Source organism: Erpetoichthys calabaricus, chromosome 4 (assembly GCF_900747795.2).
Source record: "Erpetoichthys calabaricus chromosome 4, fErpCal1.3, whole genome shotgun sequence".
Lineage (NCBI taxonomy): Eukaryota > Metazoa > Chordata > Cladistia > Polypteriformes > Polypteridae > Erpetoichthys > Erpetoichthys calabaricus.
The window spans coordinates 3,800,733-3,820,730 of NC_041397.2; the positions used below are offsets into that span (position 1 = coordinate 3,800,733).

General features: G+C 38.9%; 1 protein-coding gene across 4 annotated transcripts in view; it reads left to right on the forward strand.

Moving 5' to 3' along the window:
- The window catches only part of stxbp5l (syntaxin binding protein 5L), a 553,303-nt gene that overhangs the window by 468,349 nt on the left and 64,956 nt on the right, over nt 1–19,998 (forward strand). For 2 of the 4 annotated variants that reach the window (XM_051926382.1, XM_051926383.1), the window contains one exon: nt 4,050–4,289. In XM_051926382.1, the coding sequence (XP_051782342.1) occupies nt 4,050–4,289 (240 nt within the window). Of the gene's footprint in view, nt 1–678; nt 781–4,049; nt 4,290–19,998 lie in introns of all 4 variants that reach the window. The other 2 variants (XM_051926381.1, XM_051926380.1) reach the window with 2 other exon arrangements.

Sequence of the window (19,998 nt, forward strand, 5' to 3'; positions counted from 1 at the left end):
TCATCCCCGAGTGGTACTGCTTACCTCACCAGATCTAGGAAGGTGACTCCTGCAGACGCACATGTGTGACTGCGAATTGAAAGCTGCCCGAGTCGCTCATTAATAGGGGAAGAGGGTGGGCGTTTAGGGGTCTCTCGACTGGATGTTACTTTGAAGATTTGAGGTGAGTGCTTGTAAGGCTGAATGGCCTGATCTCGTCAATGGAGCGACTGAGTGTCTACTGATCCACAAGTCACAGCTCGTCTCTGCCCATCGACCTAGACTTATGCAGCCAGTGCTAAAGTTTGCCGATGATCTCCACTTTTTGGGGGGATTGTTTTGGCACCTTCAGTGCAGATTTATGGCAGGGTACATGGCCGCCATTTTGGTCCGTGCACAGCGGCGGTCTATTTGCTCATTTATTGCCATCCCACCGTGTGCGAGATGCCAAGCTGTTATCCTCCATTGTTTGCCTTTTATTTGATTCAGCACCAGGACACAAATGTTTTCCAGGGCAGATAAACTCTCCAAATATCCAAATCCCTGGAATGTATCCGGTAATTGAGACTCTTCAATTCCATTGCTTTTTCATTTTTTTGCTGCTTAGCCTCATTTTCATTTGAACCGATGCTCTTTGCTCTGACTTTCTGCCTTTTGCCATGCATGCCTTTTTTTTTTTGTTTTGTTTTTGGGGAACAGTAGGCTACGCTTCCAGACGGGCAATGCTTCAGCAATTACACGGAGTCAGTATTTACTCGCACGACGAACACCATGCCGGCAGTTACTCATGGACGGAGAAAGGTAAGACCGGCGTGCTGGGACCCCCAGGGTTCGGTGGATTTTTCTCTGGGCTGTGTGGCTTCAAGAGATTTTAATGAGGGTGTGCCCTGAGTTCTGAGCTGGCGCCAAGGGCCAGTCTGGTGGGGCTCAGGAGGGTCACATTGCTTTGAAAGAAGCGCACTTCAGGCGACTTTACGTTATAGAAGTGTGTGGGTAGCAGAGAAGACCCCAAAACGTGCAGCTGGACCCCCACAAGCTGTCCGCTTTAACCCTTTCATCTGTGAGATAATCATTAGCAGTATTGTGCATGGCGAGCTTCACAAAGTCAGCGTGTTGAATAATTCTGTGACTGGCAGTCTGGCAGGCTGCAGGGGGGCAACTGCTGCCTGTCACTACTACCTACACGGCTTGAAATCCCACCTGAGGCCTGCCTTTCTTTCTTTCTTTCTTTCTTTCTTTCTTTCTTTCTTTCTTTCTTTCTTTCTTTCTTTCTTTCTTTCTTTCTTTCTTTCTTTCTTTCTTTCTTTCCCACGGATGGGTTTCAAGGGGTCCATGAGGGTCAGATAAACATGAACATTTACAGTATATTTGCTATACAGCCCGGCACGGTTGATTTTTCTCACGTGAAATTTCTCACGTGATTTTTCTCGCACGTTACGTCTCTCGCCGTTATTTTTCTCGCATATTGTAGACGAAGAAGGGTCAGTCAGGGCCAGGGTGAGATATCCAGCAGGGCGGTTGACATTACAGGAACATCGTGACAGGAAGTTGAGTTTTCTTTTTTTTATTTTGAATTCCTTCTACCAAGCTGTATAAGGTGTTAAAATGTCCTCCTAGGATTTCATTGCTCGAATTTCGTTTTCGTCGCTGTCACAGAAGAATTTCGGAAGGCGTTTGGTGTCACCCTGGAATGACAAATGCAGTGCATTTGATTACCAAAAAGGTTTGTGATGCGCCATCACTTGGAATGACACATGCAATGCATGTCTGTTATATGTCATTTGGTAAGGGATTCATTAAACCAGTGTTCATGTTTGTGGTGTGCCATATGTTGGAATGACAAATGCAACACATATATGTTCCTGTTATATCCCATTTGGTAAAGGATTCATTAAAGCAGTGTTAATGTTTATAGTGTGCCATATGTTGGAATGAGAAATGCGATGCTTATGTCTCTATTATATACCATTTGTTATGGGAATTTTTAAAGCAGTGTTAATGTTTGTGATACACCATCTGTTGGAATGATAAATGCAGTGCATTTTATTACCAACAAGGTTTGTGATGCGCCATCAGTTGGATTGGCACATGCAATGCATATGTCTGTTATATGTCATTTGCTAAGGGATTCATTAAAGCAGTGTTAATGTTTGTGGTGTGCCATATGTTGGAATGACAAATGCGATGCTTATGTTTCTATTATATACCATTTGTTATGGGAATTGTAAAAGCAGTGTTAATGTTTGTGATGCACCATCTGTTGGAATGACAAATGCAGTGCATTTTATTACCAACAAGGTTTGTGATGCGCCATCAGTTGGATTGGCACATGCAATGCATATGTCTGTTATATGTAATTTGCTAAGGGATTCATTAAAGCAGTGTTAATGTTTGTGATGCACCATCTGTTGGAATGACAAATGCAGTGCATTTTATTACCAACAAGGTTTGTGATGCGCCATCAGTTGGATTGGCACATGCAATGCATATGTCTGTTATATGGCATTTGGTAAGGGATTCATAAAAGCAGTGTTAATGTTTGTGGTGTGCCATGTGTTGGAATGACAAATGCGATGCTTATGTCTCTATTATATACCATTTGTTATGGGAATTGTAAAAGCAGTGTTAATGTTTGTGATGTGCATGTGTTGGAATGACAAATGCAACACATATATGTCCCTGTTATATGGCATTTTGTAAGGGATTCATAAAAGCAGTGTTAATGTTTGTGATGTGCCACATTTTGAAACTGAAAATGCAATGCATTTTATTACCAAAAATGTTTGAGATGCGCCATCTGTTGGAATGACAGAGACATATCAACCAGACACACAGACATTTATCATTTTATTAAGGAGGATAAATTTAAAAAATGTGCATCGTGGCACAACCACAAGTTCCACTGTAACAGCCCAACAAATTAAGGATTTCCCAGGTTAGGGTGGGACAGAAAATTCATTGCAGTTTGCTCCAGGTCAGAGTCGGACACCACCCTTTTGGGGACCATCTGGTTTTATGTAGTCCCGACCAGAAAGGGCAGGGCCAACTCTGGGCAGTGTGACTTTGTGTTGCTCACGGAGTCCCGGATGAGGCACATGACCTGCATTGTGAGTTACGGCACGATTACCCGAGGGTGATCCTGCTGGCACCGGCCAAAGGGATGCCAATGTAACACCTGGTCATTTCCAGGGGGTGGGACTGGACCTCGTGTCTGCCTCTTGTCAACCAGGATCCCGAGCTGTTTTTGTCGTGTGGTGGGTGTAGCAAGGCGCTGTACCAGTGTATAACTCCCTAACCTGTCCTGACCTGACCTGTTTGGTTTCACGTAATGCCGTGGGTCGGTTTTCCAACCCGAGGTCGTTTGCTTCTTCTTGTTATGGAGTTGGAAGGGGGAAATGGAGGTAAAGTGATATCAACTGTGAATCTGTGAATCTGTTTAACCAACACGGGCCGTGTTCTAGTGTGCAGATCTCACCGCACAGGTTATGTTAATGATAACAACACCGGGTGGCCTACTAGCCGAGGCACTGGACCTTCAACTTTAGGGCCGGTGCCACCATTAAACCAACTTAGGCATTTGTGTAGGGTGCAGATCATAAGGGGGTTTAAAGCCCAGTCGCACGGGTGAGCTACCCAACAGTTGGTCGACGCGCTAGTAAGCTTGGCCTAAGGTGCAAAATAACCCAGCAGTGGCACTGACCCCAGTCACGCTAACTGTGTCACTCGCCCTGAACAAGAATGTCTACCATCTCAAAGTTCTAATGCTGAAGATCCCATTGTGCTGTCCGGACTGGCAAAATGGAAGTGGTGGGTTCAGAAAATGAATGCCTTCCGTAGCTTCTTAATCCACACTTGTTGCATCAGACTTAAATGTTTTAATTGTTAAGTGAAGGGTGGATTTTGTAGACCCCAACTCAAGTTCTAGAACTATAACACGACTAGGAATCTCACTTCCTCAGTGGGAGTTGCTGCCAGTCCCCGTACTCCCCGTACTGTTGTTCCCCTTTTTTCAGTTCCTGCCCTGTTGACCAAGTCTACCTGTTGAAATCTCTTTTTCTGGGTCCTCACAGAAAGCCGAGAAAACTCCTTCAGCCGCTCCCGCAGCTCCAGCGTGTCCAGCATCGACAAGGAGTCCAAGGAAGCCATCACAGCTCTCTACTTTGTGGAGTCCTACAGCCGCAAGAACGACGGCACGCTGTCACCGTGCCTTTGGGTCGGGACCAGCCTGGGGATGGTCCTCGTCATCTCCTTGACCTTGCCGGCGACTGAAGAACAGAGGCCCACTGAGCCTGTCGTGGCGTCGCCCAGCGGTAAGCCTGTCGTTTGCTTTCTTTCCTTTTCTTGCAGTAGGAAGGACATTTCCAGAACATTCCTCACAATTTGCTGTTGTTGTGAATTCCGGACTTTCTGGTTTCAGAAATGTGCCGTCAAATGTAAACTCGGCTTTTAAATTTGAGGATTCTGTCCGAGCTTGTGAGGGTCCTGATCAAAAACGGAGATCCAGGCCTTTAGTGACCTCTGGATTACAGCAATGTGTCTGTCTGTGGAGAGAGTGTCATCCTCGTCACTGAGAGGCTTACTGACCGCGGCGGTGACATTCATGTGACATTAACTCTTTTAGGGTGGATATTGACTTTTGGCTACAAACAGGGGTAGAGGGCAACAATCAGCTATTAATGGAGACAAAACTCGCTGTTACGTCACAGGCAGTCAAGCTCTGCTCGGGGGGGAATGTTAGACTCATTGACTCGGCAACTAATCCTGGTGTGTGCGGGAGTGCGTGAGCGTGAGGAAATGTAAAGAAAGGCAAGATGGCATCGACACCTCATGAGGGAGCGAAGATAGATAGATAGATAGATAGATAGATAGATAGATAGATAGATAGATAGATAGATAGATAGATAGATAGATAGATAGATAGATAGATGTGAAAGGCACTATATAATTCTATATGATAGATAGATAGATAGATAGATAGATAGATAGATAGATAGATAGATAGATAGATAGATAGATAGATAGATAGATAGATAGATGTGAAAGGCACTATATAATTATAGATAGATAGATAGATAGATAGATAGATAGATAGATAGATAGATAGATAGATAGATAGATAGATAGATAGATAGATAGAGTGAAAGGCACTATATTATATATAGATAGATAGATAGATAGATAGATAGATAGATAGATAGATAGATAGATAGATAGATAGATAGATAGATAGATAGATGTGAAAGGCACTATATAATTCTATATGATAGATAGATAGATAGATAGATAGATAGATAGATAGATAGATAGATAGATAGATAGATAGATAGAGTGAAAGGCACTATATAATAGATAGATAGATAGATAGATAGAGTAAAAGGCACTATATAATAGATAGATAGATCTATAGATAGATAGATAGATAGATAGATAGAGGTGAAAGGCACTATATAATTATAGATAGATAGATAGATAGATAGATAGATAGATAGATAGATAGATGTGAAAGGCACTATATAATTCTATATGATAGATAGATAGATAGATAGATAGATAGATAGATAGATAGATAGATAGATAGATAGATGTGAAAGGCACTATATAATTCTATATGATAGATAGATAGATAGATAGATAGATAGATAGATAGATAGATAGATAGATAGATAGATAGATAGATAGATAGATAGATGTGAAAGGCACTATATAATTCTATATGATAGATAGATAGATAGATAGATAGATAGATAGATAGATAGATAGATAGATAGATAGATAGATAGAGTGAAAGGCACTATATAATAGATAGATAGATAGATAGATAGATAGATAGATAGATAGATAGATAGATAGATAGATAGATAGATAGATAGATAGATAGATAGATAGAGTGAAAGGCACTATATAATAGATAGATAGATAGATAGATAGATAGATAGATAGATAGATAGATAGATAGATAGATAGATAAATAGATAGATGTGAAAGGCACTATATAATTATAGATAGATAGATAGATAGATAGATAGATACTAATTTTAGTATAGTTGGCAGGATTATTACATAGGTAGATAGATATGATAGGCACTATATGATAGATAGATAGATAGATAGATAGATAGATAGATAGATAGATAGATAGATAGATAGATAGATAGATAGATAGAGTGAAAGGCACTATATAATAGATAGATAGATAGATAGATAGATAGATAGATAGATAGATAGATAGATAGATAGATAGATAGATGTGAAAGGCACTATATAATTCTATATGATAGATAGATACATAGATAGATAGATAGATAGATAGATAGATAGATAGATAGATAGATGTGAAAGGCACTATATAATTATAGATAGATAGATAGATAGATAGATAGATAGATAGATAGATAGATAGATAGATAGATAGATAGAGTGAAAGGCACTATATAATAGATAGATAGATAGATAGATAGATAGATAGATAGATAGATAGATAGATAGATAGAGTGAAAGGCACTATATAATAGATAGATAGATAGATAGATAGATAGATAGATAGATAGATAGATAGATAGATAGATAGATGTGAAAGGCACTATATAATTATAGATAGATAGATAGATAGATACTAATTTTAGTATAGTTGGCAGGATTATTACATAGGTAGATAGATATGATAGGCACTATATGATAGATAGATAGATAGATAGATAGATAGATAGATAGATAGATAGATAGATAGATACATAGCTAGATAGATAGATAGATAGATAGATAGATAGATAGATAGATAGAGTGAAAGGCACTATATAATAGATAGATAGATAGATAGATAGATAGATAGATAGATAGATAGATAGATAGATAGATAGATAGATAGATAGATAGATAGATAGAGGTGAAAGGCACTATATAATTCTATATGATAGATAGATAGATAGATAGATAGATAGATAGATAGATAGATAGATAGATAGATAGATAGATAGATAGATAGATAGATAGATGTGAAAGGCACTATATAATTCTATATAATAGATAGATAGATAGATAGATAGATAGATAGATAGATAGATAGATAGATAGATAGATAGATAGATAGATGTGAAAGGCACTATATAATTATAGATAGATAGATAGATAGATAGATAGATAGATAGATAGATAGATAGATAGATAGATAGATGTGAAAGGCACTATATAATTATAGATAGATAGATAGATATAGATAGATAGAGTGAAAGGCACTATATAATAGATAGATAGATAGATAGATAGATAGATAGATAGATAGATAGATAGATGTGAAAGGCACTATATAATTATAGATAGATAGATAGATAGATAGATAGATAGATAGATAGATAGATAGATAGATGTGAAAGGCACTATATAATTCTATATGATAGATAGATAGATAGATAGATAGATAGATAGATAGATAGATAGATAGATAGATGTGAAAGGCACTATATAATTATAGATAGATAGATAGATAGATAGATAGATAGATAGATAGATAGATAGATAGATAGATGTGAAAGGCACTATATAATTATAGATAGATAGATAGATAGATATAGATAGATAGAGTGAAAGGCACTATATAATAGATAGATAGATAGATAGATAGATAGATAGATAGATAGATAGATAGATAGATAGATAGATAGATGTGAAAGGCACTATATAATTATAGATAGATAGATAGATAGATAGATAGATAGATAGATAGATAGATAGATAGATAGATAGATAGATAGATAGATAGATAGAGTGAAAGGCACTATATAATATATAGATAGATAGATAGATAGATAGATAGATAGATAGATAGATAGATAGATAGATAGATGTGAAAGGCACTATATAATTCTATATGATAGATAGATAGATAGATAGATAGATAGATAGATAGATAGAGTGAAAGGCACTATATAATAGATAGATAGATAGATAGATAGAGTAAAAGGCACTATATAATAGATAGATAGATCTATAGATAGATAGATAGATAGATAGATAGATAGATAGATAGATAGATAGATAGATAGATAGATAGAGGTGAAAGGCACTATATAATTATAGATAGATAGATAGATAGATAGATAGATAGATAGATAGATAGATAGATAGATAGATAGATAGATGTGAAAGGCACTATATAATTCTATATGATAGATAGATAGATAGATAGATAGATAGATAGATAGATAGATAGATAGATAGATAGATAGATAGATAGATAGATAGATGTGAAAGGCACTATATAATTCTATATGATAGATAGATAGATAGATAGATAGATAGATAGATAGATAGATAGATAGATAGATAGATGTGAAAGGCACTATATAATTATAGATAGATAGATAGATAGATAGATAGATAGATAGATAGATAGAGTGAAAGGCACTATATAATAGATAGATAGATAGATAGATAGATAGATAGATAGATAGATAGATAGATAGAGTGAAAGGCACTATATAATAGATAGATAGATAGATAGATAGATAGATAGATAGATAGATAGATAGATAGATAGATAGATAGATAGATAGATAGATAGATAGATAGATGTGAAAGGCACTATATAATTCTATATGATAGATAGATACATAGATAGATAGATAGATAGATAGATAGATAGATAGATGTGAAAGGCACTATATAATTATAGATAGATAGATAGATAGATAGATAGATAGATAGATAGATAGATAGATAGATAGATAGATAGATAGATAGAGTGAAAGGCACTATATAATAGATAGATAGATAGATAGATAGATAGATAGATAGATAGATAGATAGATAGATAGATAGATAGATAGATAGATAGATAGATAGATAGAGTGAAAGGCACTATATAATAGATAGATAGATAGATAGATAGATAGATAGATAGATAGATAGATAGATAGATAGATAGATAGATAGATAGATAGATAGATAGATGTGAAAGGCACTATATAATTATAGATAGATAGATAGATAGATACTAATTTTAGTATAGTTGGCAGGATTATTACATAGGTAGATAGATATGATAGGCACTATATGATAGATAGATAGATAGATAGATAGATAGATAGATAGATAGATAGATAGATAGATAGATAGATAGATAGATAGATAGATAGATAGATAGATAGATAGATAGAGTGAAAGGCACTATATAATAGATAGATAGATAGATAGATAGATAGATAGATAGATAGATAGATAGATAGATAGATAGATAGATAGATAGATAGATAGATAGATAGATAGATAGATAGATAGATAGATACTTTATTAATCCCAATGGGAAATTCACATTCTTCAGCAGCAGCATACTGATACAATAAATAATATTAAATTAAAGAATGATAATAATACAGGTGAAAAAAAACAGACAATAACTATGTATAATGTTAAATATTAACGTTTACCCCCCCTGGTGGAATTAAAGAGTCGCATAGTTTGGGGGAGGAACGATCTCCTCAATCTGTCTGTGGAGCAGGACAGTGACAGCAGTCTGTCGCTGAAGCTGCTCTTCTGTCTGGAGATGACATTATTTAATGGATGCAGTGGATTCTCCATAATTGATAGGAGCCTGCTGAGCGCCCTTCGCTCTGCCACAGATGTTAAACTGTCCAGCTCCATGCCAACAATAGAGCCTGCCTTCCAGATAGATAGATAGATAGATAGATAGATAGATAGATAGATAGATAGATAGATAGATAGATAGATAGATAGATAGATAGATAGATAGATAGATAGATAGATAGATACTAATTTTAGTATAGTTGGCAGGATTATTACATAGGTAGATAGATATGATAGGCACTATATGATAGATAGATAGATAGATAGATAGATAGATAGATAGATAGATAGATAGATAGATAGATAGATAGATAGATAGATAGATAGATAGGCACTATATGATAGATAGATAGATAGATAGATAGATAGATAGATAGATAGATAGATAGATAGATAGATAGATAGATAGATGTGAAAGGCACTATATAATAGATAGATAGATTTCTGCTGGAGTCTGCTCTGGTGGTCTCGCTCATTATCGATTGTCTTGTGTATTTTGGGTTGACGTCCCGCTTGCTCGTCCGCTGATGTCCCGTCATTTGTGTCCTCCTGGCCTCTTTTCCTCTTCACTTTCGCTCATTTCTGGTGTCCCTGGCTGAACTTTGACTAATTTTCGCTTTCATTTTGTTTTTCCCTCCTGGGGTCTCAAGAGCCGCTCGGTGAAATGATTTGCTGTTTGACTTTTCCGACTGCGTGTTTCACCAGACAGCTAAAGATCGACGGCTCGCCGGTTGTTTGACTGCTGGGTGCGGTGACAGATTCTGCTTTTGGGGAGACGGACTCTCGTTCAGCCGCCGATTCCCAGCTGGCTCTGTGATTTTTCTGATTGCGCTCTGTGACTCCTGCTGTGGTGTTGAGAGATTCTAACGCTGAGGTGTAAACTCCAAGTATTTCAGGCCCCTTCACCTTCTGCACACTTTATTGTGTTGTAGATTTCGTTTGAAATGGAAACTTTTGCCGTTTTTGCCCATCAGTCTGCTTTCAATATCCCACAATGACAAAGTGACAACATGTTTACAGAAGGGACTGAAAGTGTATTAACCTTAATATTTTTAATTTCTATGTGTAAAGTGTTCCATGTAGGAATGTGAGGTTTGGATACACAATGGGAGCTGTGAAAATGGAAAGTCTACCTTATGAGAAGGATTTGGGAGTCGTGGTGGAGTCGACCCTGTCAACTGCCATTCAGAGTTCAGAAGCCATTAAGAATTGTAACAGAATTGGACAAATTGGAATATGAAGTATAAATGTAAGATGGGAGACACTGCCCTACAATTTATATTTCTGCACTGACACGTCTTCATCATTCAAGTGACACGTCGTAGTGATTAAAATGGCTAATTAAATGTTATTATAGCTGTTGAATATAAATCCAGGGACGTTCTGCTCAGACTGTAGGTGGGACTAGTGAGACCACATCTGGAGTATCGTGTGCAGTTCTGGTCACAACACAACAAGAAAGACATAGCAGCACTTGAGGACATGACAACCAGGTGCATCGTGGGAATTAAGAACATAACATGGCGCTGTGAAATAAACCAGAAGAATCTGCATGGGGTCCAAACGCAGGTCTTCAAACTTCTCAAAGGCAGCGGACCCAGAAGACTAAATGATTTCTCATGCACTTAAGGGCACCAGGAATGCAAGCACTTCTGCGCTCAAAGAGTGGTGGGGAGGTAGAAGAAGCTCCCGAGACATGCAGATGAATCAGAAGCCTTGGCCATCTCTAAGAATTTCGTGGATGAGACATGGGGACAGCTGACACACGAGCGACAAACGGACTGAATGGCCTCTTCACGTTTGTCAAGGTTCTTACATTTAAAGTCCTCTTCTTCTGTGACTATCATTTCAGAGTGCGTTTTAAGTGCATTTTTGCTTTCCTGGTATTTTAATTTGTATTTACAGCTGAAACGTCAGCAGCTCAGATGAACTTCTTAGGGTCATTCAGTGACTTGGAGGAGGAGATTGAAGGAGTAACTTTATTATCTCACTCGCTCTGCTACTCGTCTCAGACGGTTTGAAATCTTAGAGATGGATGCAGACGTCAGTATTAGCGTTTGCAGCGCACCATCTATTGGAATGTACAGCATTTGGTAATGCAAGTAGTAATAAAATGCATTATATTTTTCATTCCAACAGATGGCAGCATCACAAATATTTGTAGGGATAAAATGCATCACTGCAAATGTTGATGATGTGCAGTTGGTTAAATTGATAAATGCAATGCCTTTCATTATGACAAATAGTTGTTTTGCACCATTTGTTAGAATGGCAGAGGCATGTCTATGTCAGTTATTTAAAGTTCAACCCATCTTGACAGGTAGCACAGCTGGTATGCATATCTTCACTGTAACGAAAGGATAAGATGCGTCACTACAAATGTTTGTGCTGTGTGATTAGTTGAAATTAGAACATTAGAGCAATTTATGACAAATGCAATGCATTTTATGACTACAAATGGTTGTGTTGCACCATTTGTTGGAATGACAGAGGCATGTCTATGTCGATTACTTACATTTTAACCTATCTTGACAGGTAGCGCAGTTAGTGTACATATCTTCACTTTAACAAAAGGATGATGATCAACTAGAAAATGTTTCTGGTGTGTGATTTGTTAAAATGACATGCATTTTATTACTACAAATGTTTGTGCTGCACCATCTGTTGGAATGACAGAGGTACAGCATCTAGATGGACAGACAGATACACAGCCACATAGACATGTACCATTTATTGGAATGTATTTTGTAATTCATGTAGTAGTAAACTGCATTGCATTTGACAGTCCAGCTGGTGGCATACCAGAAAAATGTGTAGTAATAAAATACAATGCATATCTCTCTATTATAATCTATTTGGTATGGGATTCGTAAAAGCAGTGTTAATGTTTCTGATGCACCATCTGTTGGAGTGACAACTACAATGTATAGCTCTCAGTTATATGTTTGTGATGTGCCATCTGTTGGATTGACAAATGCAATGCATATGTCTCTGCTATATGCCATTTGGTATGGGATTCATAAAAGCAGTATTAATGTTTGTGATGCACCATCTGTTGGAGTGACAAATGCAATGCATATGTCTCTGCTATATGCCATTTGGTATGGGATTCACAAAAGCAGTGTTAATGTTTGTGATGCTCCATCTGTTGGAGTGATAAATGCAATGCATAGGTCTCTGTTATATGTTAAGGTTTGTGATGCGTCATCTCCTAGAATTACAAAGGAAATGCATATGTCTCTCTTATATGCTTTTTGCTTTATGATTAGTAAAAGCAGTGTTAATGTTTGTGATGCACCATCTGTTGGAGTGAGAAATTCAGTGCACATGTTTGTTATACATCTTTAGGTATAAGATTTGTAAAAGCAGTGTTAATGTTTGTGATGCACCGTCTGTTGGAGTGAGAAATTCAGTGCACATGTCTCTGTTATCTGTGGTGGGTTGGCACCCTGCCCAGGATTGGTTCCTGCCTTGTGCCCTGTGTTGGCTGGGATTGGCTCAAGCAGATCCCCTGACCCTATGTTTGGATTCAGCAGGTTGGAAAATGGATGGATGGATGGATGTCTCTGTTATACATCTTTTGGTGTAAGATTTGTAAAAGCAGAGTTAATGTTTGTGATGCATCATTTGTTGGAGTGACAAATGCAATGCATAGGTCTCTGTTATATGTTAAGGTTTGTGATGAGCCATCTGTTGGAATCACAAATGCAACATATTTGTCTCTGCTGTATACCATTTGGTATGGGATTCATAAAAGCAGTGTTAATGTTTGTGATGCACCGTCTGTTGGAGTGAGAAAGTCAATGCACATGTCTCTATTATACATCTTTTGGTATGTGATTCGTAAAAGCAGTGTTAATATTTGTGATGCACCATCTGTTGGAGTGACAAACGCAATGCATATGTCTCTGCTATATGCCATTTGGTATGTGATTTGTAAAATCAGTGTTAATATTTGTGATGCGCCATCTGTTCGAGTGATAAATGCAATGCATATGTCTCTGCTATATGCCATTTAGTATGGGATTCGTAAAAGCAGTGTTTGTGATGCACCATCTGTTAGAGTGATAAATGCAATGCATATGTCTCTGCTATATGCCATTTGGTATGGGATTTGTAAAAGCAGTGTTAATGTTTGTGATGCGCCGTCTGTTAGAGTGATAAATGCAATGCATATGTCTCTGCTCTATGCCATTTGGTATGGGATTTGTAAAAGCAGTGTTAATGTTTGTGATGCGCCGTCTGTTAGAGTGATAAATGCAATGCATAGGTCTCTGTTATATGTTAAAGTTTGTGAGGCGTCATCTGTTAGAATTACAAAGGAAATAAGGAAATGCATATGCTATTTGCTTTATGATTAGTAAAAGCAGTGTTACTGTTTCTGATTCACAACCTTTTGGAATGACAAATGCAATGCACTTTCTTACTACAAATCTTTGTGATGCCCCATCTGTTGAAATGACAGACACACAGATATATAAACACACAGCCCTTCTCCTTTTATTAAGATGGGTGTAGTGAAGTTCTGTGCTGGACACCAACACGAGCACAGAGCTGAAGTACAGTGCTGTCCTGTCCTGTTGTAACGACTCATTCTGGGATGCAGTGAGGCAGCTTAAGTGACTTGTTCAAAGGTATCCACTGAGTCAAGGGAAGGGACTGAATTGGTGTTCTCAGGAGACCACGTGTGCTTTATATAGTGCCTTTCTATGGTGACTTCCATCCCACGGTGATTTACAAGTACAGAGGTACAGTCCAGTGACTTAAGTGATTCTCCCGAAGCCTCACAGAGAGTCAATGACATTGCAGCCTTAATAAGTAACCTTAGGTTTATACTGTATAGTGCCTTTCTATAGTGATTCCAATTCTGTGGTGATTTACAGTCGGTGAGGTTTGCATTGTTTTTCATCTCCCACCAGTTATGATGATTAATGACATCAAATTGTTCCTCTGTGGGTGTGGACCTCCATGACACGGCATGGCACCCCTTGCCCCTTTGTGACCCGGGGTCAGAAAATGATTTGATATGTCGCATTATTTATTGGGGTTCCACTGGATGGTCCGCCTTACTTCTCTCAGACTTGTTCATCTCACTTATTAGTTGTCATTTGACTGACACCTTTATCCAAGATGACTCACAATATCTGAGATATCGATCCTGGTTTCGTTTTATTTGTTTTTGCAATTGGAGCCCAGGCAGGTGAAGTGACCTGTTGACAGTCACACAGGGCCAGTAGCAGAATCTGAACCCACAACCCAACCTCAATATTTGAAATCCAAAGTCCGCAGACTTATCCCCTACACCACACCGAAAATGAAAAATGAAAAATGTACGAGTGTGAGTAAAATCAACAGATACAGTAAATGGGATTTGAGGAAAACCAAGAAAAGAAATCAAGAAAGAATCTCAATAAGAGGGCATCTGGCGCCACCTTACAGGTAACATCTGCAACTGCACCCTACTTAAGACACCTTCAAGGAACGGCTAATCCATAAGAGAGCTTCATGAGGCTCTGCGTTGGCGTTAATCGTCAGCACATGTACAGCCAGCCATCTGATTCCTGTTATTTAACCGTTAAGGGGTTAAAGCTCTACCAAGGGGATGGCAAAACTACAGGTGGGGGCACCAGAATGTAAACGGCAACCCCCGTAGCACAGACGTGGGGCTGCGTCATTTGGTCTGCCTGCGTGTCGCTTTATTCTTGATTTCAGCTCACGTCAGAATATCCCATCAAACTGAGAAGAACCAGCCATTCACTGGCACAATATGCTGGCACACTGCTTAGTGCCCCTTGGCACTCGCTGCCACTCCCACTCCATGGTGATGTCTGGGTGGTTTGCCTCTGCCCCTCTTCTCTCTGTTTTTTTTTTTCCTCGCACTGCCATCATCTGTGAAGATTTCTGTGTCTTCTGTCAGTCCCAACGTCACTCATGTTAGGAGAGCAGGAGACCCCCAAACTGTCCACACGTCGAGGGCACTTGGGATGTGAATGTGCCCTGCAGTGGCCTGCCCTGTGCCCAACACTGCCAGGATAGGCTACAGACCACAACACCCTTCAGCGCAATTACAAGGATTGTGTAATAATAATAATAATAATAAAAATAATATTATTATTAATAATAATAAAAATAATAATAATGATCTCAAATCTACAGAATCCATTTCAGGTTCATTTGGGGCTCAAAGACCATCCTGGCAGAATTTGGAAACACCCTACACAGAGTAATAGTTAATAATAATAATAATAATAATAATAATAATAATAATAATAATAATACCATATTCTCAAAACCAGTTATTCAATTTAAGCCATTCAGTTCACTACTATCTTGGCTTCTGAAATCTATCTTGGCAGTTCCAGGCACAATGTAAGAAATAGCCTTAGATAGTGCAATAGTCCGATGCATTATTATTATTATTATTAATATTATTTTTATTATTATTATTATTACACAATCTCTCTTTTCAAATCTTCTGAATCCATTTCAGGTTCATGTGGGACTCCGAGTTTATCCTACTAGCACTGGACACAAAACGAGAAACATCTCTAGATAAAGCAACAGTCCATCACATGAAAAATAATAATAATAATAATAATAATAATCTCAAACCCAATTATTCACTTTATACCATTCAGTTGAGTGCCATCTGGGTCCTGGGGCATATCCTGGCAGCACCAGGAACAAATTACAAAACAGTTTAAGCTAGCACAATAGTCCATTGCATGAATAATAATAATAATAATATTAATAATAATAATAATAATTAATAATCTCAAACTCAATTATTCACTTTTCCATTCAGTTGAGTGCCATCTGGGTCCTGGGGCATATCCTGGCAGCACCAGGAACAAAGTACAAAAAAGTTTAAGCTAGCACAATAGTCCATTGCATGAATAATAATAACAATAATAATAATAATAATAATAATAATAATAATAATAATCTCAAATCTACAGAATCCATTTCATGTTGATTTGGTGCTCAGAGACCATCCTGACAGAATTGGGCACAAAGTAAGAAACACCCTACACAGAGCAATAGTTCATCATATGAATAATAATAATAATAATAATAATAATAATAATAATAATACCATATTCTCAAAACCAGTTATTCAATTTAAGCCATTCACTTCACTACTATCGTAGCTCCTGAAATCTATCTTGGCAGTTCCAGGCACAAGGAAAGAAATAGCCTTGGGTAGTGCAATAGTCCAACATAATAATAATAATAATAATAATAATAATAATAATAATATCCATCTATGATTCCAAACCTTTTGGATCCTTGTGGAACACCAACTGTATTCCTGTGCAACACAGGATGGCACTCCACCAAAGTGCCAGCTCCAGCCCTCCTTTATGCTGTTTACTAATCAACCCATTTAGGAGCAAAGCCCACACAGACTCAGGGAGAATGTGCAGACCCCACTCCACACTGACTGGGTGGGCAGCAGTATACAAGCTCACTCCCTTTACCACTGCAGCATGGTGCCACCCTGGCTCAATGCCAGCGTAATTTAAAGTTGGCTTTACAGGATAAAGGAGCGCCAGGTCCCCTCTGTCACAAACACCTCAGTGTCCTACTCCCTAAATAAGAGCTGACTGACTGACTGACTGAGGTGAGGTGCCCATTTATGTGATTGCAGTGCCACCTTGTGGCCAGTAACAAATACTTCTACAATCTTAACAAGGTTTGGATATTTGAAGGATTCCTGAAGTGCTCAATGTGGTCCTGCATTTCATTCAGAAAATCATCATGTTGGGGTGGGAGGTGCGGACCCCCTTGTGTACATGCCCACTACATGAATGAGCAGGTCTCTGATATCTGTGTGCTTATGTGCAGTGTGTACGTGTTATGATTTGCTAGTTTTCAGGCACTGTTTACTATGTTTAGTTCTGTGCCAGCGCCCTGGGATTGTCTTTGGGCAGGTGTGCCCCCATAAGGCGAGAGCTGGTTAAACAACGAGGTGACTAATTAACTACTGGTTAGGCACTGCTTGGTTTCTTATTTTTCCGTCACTTTTTTATATTTGAGCAGCATGGCACACTGGCGATACAAGTTCCTTATGAGAACCTCACTGTACTTTTCCTTTTTTGTTTTGTTTTCATTTTATTTTTTTCTTCTTCTCTTTCTTTTTTAACAGTTGTTTTGTGACAGAGTGCCACCTAGTGGTCAGTCTCTCTCATAAGGCATCTCATGGAAGGTCCTGTCACTTACAGTCATGTGAAAAGCTATGCATGACATGTTTGTTTGTTTGTTTTTCTTTTATTAAGCATATGCGGGTATATCAGGATTTGATCTAAGCCATTTGTGTAAAGGAAATTTAATTAAAATGTAAAAAATAACCAATGAATTTTTCACGATAATTTATTCAGTTAAAAGTTAGCAGAGATGTGCCATTCCCCTCTGTGGAAAAAAGTAAGCTCCCCTATGGCTCTAATAGCTGGCATTGCCCAATCAGTGTCTAGTGGTCTCGGGCATCAACTGGGTGAAAGTTTTTATTCCCACTCCTCCATGCAGAATTCTCTCAGCTGTGGGATGTTTGAGGGGTGTCTAGTGTGCAAAGCCCCCCCCCCCCCCCCCCCCCCCCCCCCACCAAGGGGATCTGGGCTTTGACTCGGCCGTTCCAGAACCCTCTAGTTCTTCCTTTTTGTTCCATTCCTTGGTGGATTTACTGGTGAGAGTTGTGGGGGTCACTTTCATGTTACAAGGTTCAATGTTCAGCAGAGCTTTAGTTTTCTAACAGAGGGTCTCATGTCATCCTCAAGCCCCCTCTAGTACGATGAAGAACTCCTACTGGATTCTGTGTTTTGGTGAGCTGCCAGGCCCTGATGTAGCAAAGCAGCCCCAAACTACAGCACCTCCACCACCATGCTTGACAGTTGCAGTGAGGTTCTTCTGGACAAATGCTGTCTTTGGCTTCCACCAGAAATGTCCTTCTGGTCCTGTGGACATCTAACTCTCTGTTTGCCTTGTCTGCTCAGAGCGCATTGTTCTATAAGTCCTGTTTATTCCATAACCTTCCATTTCTCTATTTTCTTGATTTACTGGTGAGATGGTCTCACATCATCCTCAATCTCCTTCTTGCATGATGAAGAACTCCTGGTGGGTTTTATGGTGTTGAGCTGCCAGGCCCTGAAGTAGCAAAGCAACCCCAAACTAGAGCATCTCCACCACCATGCTTTATAGTTGCAGTCAGGTTCTTCTGAACAAATGCTGTCTTTGGCTTCCACCAGAAATGTCTTTTGGTCCTGTGAACGTCTAACTCTCCCTTTACCTTGTCTGCTCTAAGCACATTGGTCCATAAGTACTGTTCATTCCAGAACCCTCCATTTCCTTAAATAGCCTGGTGGGTTTACTGGTCATTTACTTCTGACAGTTGGTCTCACGTTGTCCTCAAGTTCCCTCTGGTATGATGAGGAACTCCTAGTGGGTTTTATGGTGGTAGGCCACCAGGCCCTGATGTAGCAAAGCAGCCCAAAACCAGAGGGTCTCTGCTGCCATGCTTTACAGTTTTGTCTTTGGACTTCCACCAAAGATGTCTGCTGGTCCTGTGGATGTCTAACTCTCTCTTTTCCTTGTCTGCTAAAAGCTCATTGGTTTATAAGTCCTGTTCATTACAGAACCCTCCATTTCTTTATTTTTTTCTATTGCCTAGTGGATTTACTGATGAGATGGTCTCACTTCATCCTCAATCTCCCTCTGGTATGATGAAGAACTCCTAGTGGGTTTTATGGTGGTAGGCCACCAGGCCCTGATGTAGCAAAGCAGCCCCAAACTACAGCACCTCCACCGCCATGCTTGACAGTTGCAGTCGGGTTCTTCTGAACAAATGCTGTCTTTGGCTGCTACCAGAATTGTCTTCTGGTCCTGTGGACATCTAACTCTCTCTTTTCCTTGTCTGCTCAGAACACATTGTTCCATAAGTTCTGTTCATTCCAGAAGCCTCGTTTCTTTATTTTCTTCTATTGCCTGGTAGATCTGCTGGTGAGATGGTCTCACGTCGTCCTCAAGCACCCTTTTGTACGATGAAGAACTCCTAGTGGGTTTAATGGTGGTAGGCCTCCATGCCCTGATGTAGCAAAGCAGCCCCAAAACAAAATGTCTCCACCGCCATGCTTTACCTTTGCAATCAGGTTCTTCTGGCCAAATGTGTCTTTGCCTTCCACCAGAAATGTATTCTGGTCCTATGGACATCTAACTCTCCCTTTACATTGTCTGCTCAAACGCACATTGCTCCATAAGTCCTGTTCATTCCAAAACCATCCATTTCTTTATTTTCGTTCATTGCCTGGTGGGTTTACAGGTCATTTACTTCTGACAGATGGTCTCATGTTGTCCTCAAGTTCCCTCTGGAATGATGAAGCACTCCTAGTGGGTTTTATGGTGATAGGCTACCAGACCCTGATGTACCAAAGCAGACCCAAACTAGAT